This window comes from Bison bison, unplaced genomic scaffold (genome assembly GCF_000754665.1).
Source record: "Bison bison bison isolate TAMUID 2011002044 unplaced genomic scaffold, Bison_UMD1.0 scf7180017864115, whole genome shotgun sequence".
NCBI lineage: Eukaryota > Metazoa > Chordata > Mammalia > Artiodactyla > Bovidae > Bison > Bison bison.
Window position 1 is genome coordinate 861431 of NW_011494687.1, and position 4977 is coordinate 866407.

At 55.7% G+C, this 4977-nt stretch overlaps 1 protein-coding gene across 2 annotated transcripts in view; it reads right to left on the reverse strand.

Moving 5' to 3' along the window:
- Positions 1–4971, reverse strand: part of ANKRD52 (ankyrin repeat domain 52) — a 12415-nt gene extending 7444 nt beyond the window's left edge. For both annotated transcript variants that reach the window (XM_010839226.1, XM_010839227.1), the window contains exons 1-11: positions 4475–4971; positions 4213–4283; positions 2981–3181; positions 2388–2475; positions 2130–2272; positions 1618–1830; positions 1288–1366; positions 922–1036; positions 731–813; positions 505–622; positions 208–276 (exon numbers count right to left, since the gene is read on the reverse strand). In XM_010839226.1, coding sequence (XP_010837528.1) covers positions 208–276; positions 505–622; positions 731–813; positions 922–1036; positions 1288–1366; positions 1618–1830; positions 2130–2272; positions 2388–2475; positions 2981–3181; positions 4213–4283; positions 4475–4481 — 1187 coding nt within the window. In that variant the 5' untranslated portion in view covers positions 4482–4971. The remainder of the gene's footprint in view (positions 1–207; positions 277–504; positions 623–730; positions 814–921; positions 1037–1287; positions 1367–1617; positions 1831–2129; positions 2273–2387; positions 2476–2980; positions 3182–4212; positions 4284–4474) is intronic.
- Positions 4972–4977: the final 6 nt, after the last annotated feature.

Genomic DNA, 4977 nt, shown 5'->3' on the forward strand with positions numbered 1-4977 from the left:
TTCTTGGTTTTGTTGGAGAAGCAGAGGAGGGTGGAGAAAAGAATCAGGGGCAGGTCCAAATGCAACCAGAGGTGCAGCCATAAGCTGCTTTGTAATGTTCTCCTCCCTCAGTCTCCAACTCCCCACCCTGCCTCCATCACTTCCTCCATCACTTGTCTCTGATTGGGCACCCTCTCTGTATATATACACTCCTGCACATTAACACACCTTCCAAATTTGTCTCTCCTCCTCAAGTCAGCTCCACTGCTCAACAGCAAGTTAAGACATTCAACATTCCTGAAAGGAAGGAGGGTACGGGTTAATGAGAGAAAGCGCTTCAAGGAGAAGCCAGAGGCTTCTCCCCAGGGAGAGGCTGAAGGGGGACAGAACTGGACAGCACTTTCTGCTGCCACTGTTCTCACTGCGAGAGGTGGGGAGCTCTGGGCAGGAGAGAAGGAAGGGTCCAGACTGCTGCCCAGACTCCTTCGCTAGGCCTGGGGGAGAAAGAGGGGGATGAGAACTCACCCTCCGGAAGCAGCAGCATGAAGACAGGTACGGCCAAGGTTGTCAGGTGTGTTGATGTCGAACCCAGCTGAAAGCACGTGCTCGTTGCTGAGTGAGGATACGATGCTGTACAGCTGACCTGAGGGGCCAGAACAGCCGCAGGTCCCACCTGAGGGCATGGGCCAGAGCAGGACATGGCCCCTGCTCTCCTGCCCTCCTTCCCACACCCAAACCAGTCAGCTCATACCTGAGGAAAGAAGCTTACGACAACAGTCAGAGAATCCAAAGAGAACAGCTAAGTGCAGGGGAAACATGTCGTGGATGCCGCGCCTGCGAGAAGGGGAGGGACTCAGTCCTCAGGGGGGACCAGCTGCAGCCCCACCACCAGCCTGGGGTCTGAGGCAGCCTAGAAGTGGGGCCGGGGGTCTCTGCACTCACCGGGCGGTATCCGCGCCGTTGGTCATGAGGGTGCTAATGAGCAGCTCGTGTCCGTAGCGAGCGGCCACGTGCAGTGGCGTGTTCCCAAATTTGTCGGCGCAATCAATCTCGCTGCCTGAAAGGGGGCAGCGCATGCACACACTGAACTAACCCTTAGGCTTCAGGCCACTCCCACTAATTAGTGAGCCACCATCTGAGGGGGGCTGGGCAGGTGGAGCAGGGCCATTTCCACAAGCGCCTTGCTCCACAGCGCCAGATGCCTGTCCTGACTGAAGATGGGGTGGGAGGTAAAAGGAAGAAGAGGGGTCTCTAGAGATGAGTTCTCTGAGGAAGGAGAAGAGGTCACAAAGCCTCCCAAGTCCATACCGTTCTGGATGAGAATCTGGGAGCGGGTGAAACGGCCATGAATGGCAGCCATGTGCAGAGGACTCTTCCCTTCTTTGCTCTGTGGAAACACAGCATTTTTTCCCCTAGTGCAAAGCATGGAGCATGCCCTAGTCCCCTTTCGAAAGGACACATCTTTGAAGATAGGGCGACCATAGGGACATCTTCTCAACCCACTTTCTCCTGGGAAGGTCTGGTCAATTCAGGACACAAACAGATGACTCCCCAGAGAATTATCCAGAGGGGCAGATACAGTTAGCACCCCGAGCCAGGGTCCTCTCCCCCTAGTCCCCGACTCTTCCCTTCAGGCACCTGGTAGTTGACATCCGCCCCGTTATTGACCAGCAGCTCCAAACACAGCGCGCCATTGGTGGAGACTGCAGCCACGTGCAGCGGCGTGAAGCCCTTGTCGTTCGGCTGGTTGACATTGGCTCCTGCATTCACCAGCTCGATAGCCACAGCATCCTGGCCCAGGTAGCAGGCGATGTGCAAAGCTGTGTTTCCAAAAGCGTTGGGCTCATCAATCTGGATTTCCAGGGGTGAGGGTCAGGGGATAAGGGAGGTATCAGTTTAAACAAAGTGGAAGCCGGCACAGAGCCTAAAGAGTCCCAGAAATCCAACAATGGCCTCAGACTCCTAAGGTTCCCAACCCAGAGACTGAAGGCACTTCTGCTTAAGACAAGCATTATTCAGATCCTCTCACCACATCCCCCCAACTCCCCAAACCACAACAGGAACCCCAGCACCCTCCCATCTCCCGAAGAGATTCTGAACTCCAGCTCCCTGGCCTCACCCCGAATCCCCGCCATGCTCTGCACCCTGACCTCAGCCCCCATCCGGAGCAGGTACTTCACCACTTCAATCTGGCCACTGGCAGCAGCTGTATGGAGCAGCCCATAGCCCTTGCGGTCCTTGCAGCCGAGGTCTGCGCCCCGTGCCACCAGCAGTTTCAGGACCTCCAAATGCCCTGGGAAGGGAGTGCATGCTCTCAAGGACATGGAGGGTGAGCACCTCCAAAGGCTGCAACCCTACATCCCTGCCTGAGGAACCCCAAATCCTGCTCATCCCGATTCTCCTCTCACCTAGAAAAGCTGCCCAGTGCAGAGGCTGCCGCTCCTTTTTGTCACAAACGTTCAAGCTGGCTCCCTTATTGAGGAGCAGGTTCACCGTCTGTAGCAGGACAGCAAAGACACCTATTCAGAGCCAGCTTCCTGTCTTCAGTGTACCTAAGAGCACCTGAAAAGGCTGAGGCAGCCCAATGTTTCTGTTCTTGGGAAGAACAGAGAACTAGGGGGAATGGAGAAAGCAGACACTAAGGAGAACCCAGATAGAAGTGGAAATCTGAGGTAAACTCAAGAGAGTCTCTTCAGGTGATCTGGTGGTTTTTGAACTCATTCGAAGTCTTCTAAATGTGCTGAAGGACATGGACTCTCCCTTCAGAAAAAGGCACGCAGGCAAACGTTTTCCATGCAGCTTCAGAGGTTTTATCACCCTCTTGAGGTCCAAGTCAAGAATTCCCCTCTAACCCAACCATTCATTTGATGCTTGAGCCCAAGTATTTATATAATCATCTGGGCTGCTGTTCCCCAGGCCTAATGGCCTGGAAGCAGGGGAAGGGGAGCGGGAAGGGAAGGAAAAAGGCAGGAAGCTGGGCATGGCCTGCAGTGGTCCTCACCTCCAGATGCCCGCTATGCACTGCATGGTGCAGGGCACTGCGCCCGCTCCTGTCAGCCACGTTGAGGCTACTCAGTAGGGGTGCCAGAGCCTCAGCACACTTGGTGGCCCGGTTGGCAGCAGCCACGTGCAATGGTGTCTGCCACAGCTTGTCCCGGGCATTCACATCTGCTGAATGTGCCAGCAGCAGTCCCAGCACCTTCTGTGGAGGGGCGGAGGATAAAAGAGAAGACAGAGGGGGAGCAGGAGGTAAACCAATAGGAGATGGAGGGGAGAACTGGTCAGCACAGAACACATGTTCCCCTCTCCCCACTACCCCAGCACAGAGTTACTCTCATTTTTCCAACACAGTGAGCTTTTCAATACCCACTTTCCATCTTCTGGATTTTCTTCGAGCTTAAAATCTTCCCTAACTTGCTGAGGAAAACACAGAACTCTTCCTCAAGTCAACTGGTATCGTTTCCCAACCCATACCCTGAAAATCTTCACCTACACATACAGCCACTACCGAGCAGATCCCCACACAGAGGCTCCTGACCTCCCACCACTTTTAGGAAAGATAAATGCTCCCACTACATTAATGCCCTGAATACCCCCTTCTATCCTTCCATAGACATCAAAATCATCTCCATTACCTAGGTAAGCAGATACTGGCTCCTCTAGGAGAGGAGCTAAAATGCCCCTCCTGTTCACCACCCACCCCATTCCCATTCCCTAGTAGCTGGAGCCAGGGGAAGTGACTGCCAAGCCAAGAGGAAGGTCATCTTTTCCCGCTCTTCAGGGTTGAGGGGCCCAACTGATGAGGTATGTTTGATCCTTGCACTGTCAACTTCCAGGCTACCTAAGGGCCAGGGATGTCACAAACCACTCCCTCCCAACCCCCACCCCTCAAGCACAAGGAAAGAAATCTTAGTGCCCAGAGGGGGGTCAGACTCCAAGGTGGCCCCCCTGGGAGGGATGAGTCACTCAGGCCTGGCAGCAGGGCCCCCTGCAGTCTGCCAGCCCAGTGTTAAGCTCTCCCCTGACGTCACATCAGCTGGCAACACTCAGCCCCCACCCCGCCTTACCAGCCAGTTCCAGGGGTAGGAGGGAGGGGCCAAGGTCTGGTCTCCTCCCAACCTGGGGGTAGACCATAACCTGTGGGGCAGCGGACTAAGGCTCTCCAACCCTTGTCATCCTCCTTTAACCAACTCATCCCCTTCGGAAGGGAGAAAGGAGCGGGGAGGCCAGTACCTCATTTCGGGAGGCAGCAGCACGATGAAGAGGGGTCAGCCACAGTGTGTCCTTAGCGTTGACATTAGCACCTGTGGGACGCAATACATTCTTTTGGTGGGAGTTGGAGAGCAGGTGGGGAAGAAAAGCCAGAATCAGGCCAGGAAATCTAGATGGAGACAGAACCTCGCCTGGACCCAGCTGGACCATCCTTGGATACAACAAATAGGCTCCTCCCTCGGTCCCTCCCTGGGCACCACACCTTCCAGCTCCCCACTTTCACCTGACATCAGTAGCAACTGGAGGATGGGGACATCGCCTACGTAGGCAGCAGCATGCAGTGGGGTTCGCCTCTCTTGGTCCTGGTAAGGCAGAGAAGAGGAGCGGCTATGGGGGTGAACTACCCAGGACCCCAAGTCTTAATGCTCCAGGCCTTTCCCCACAACCTCTTCGCACAGGTTCTGTGGCCTCTTAAACCCCAATCCTAGGTCAAAGCCAGGACCTAGGAGGGTGGAGTCAGGGGGTCGGGGCCACCGGCAGCGAAGCAACCTCCTTCTTCCAGGAGGGGTGGGGGCGCTGCAGACACGGATGGTTCAGAAGAGAACACCGTTTCTGGGCATCCTCAGCCCTACTGGTCTGTGCTCCAAGCCTGCCCTGCTCTTCATCCCCAATGTACAGCAGTCGCCCATCCCAGGGTGGAAAGAGCTGCGGCCTCCCCCGAGCCGAACAGACACGGAGCCGCCCCACGCGTGGGGAGGGGTCCTGAACGCCAGGGCCCAGATTACC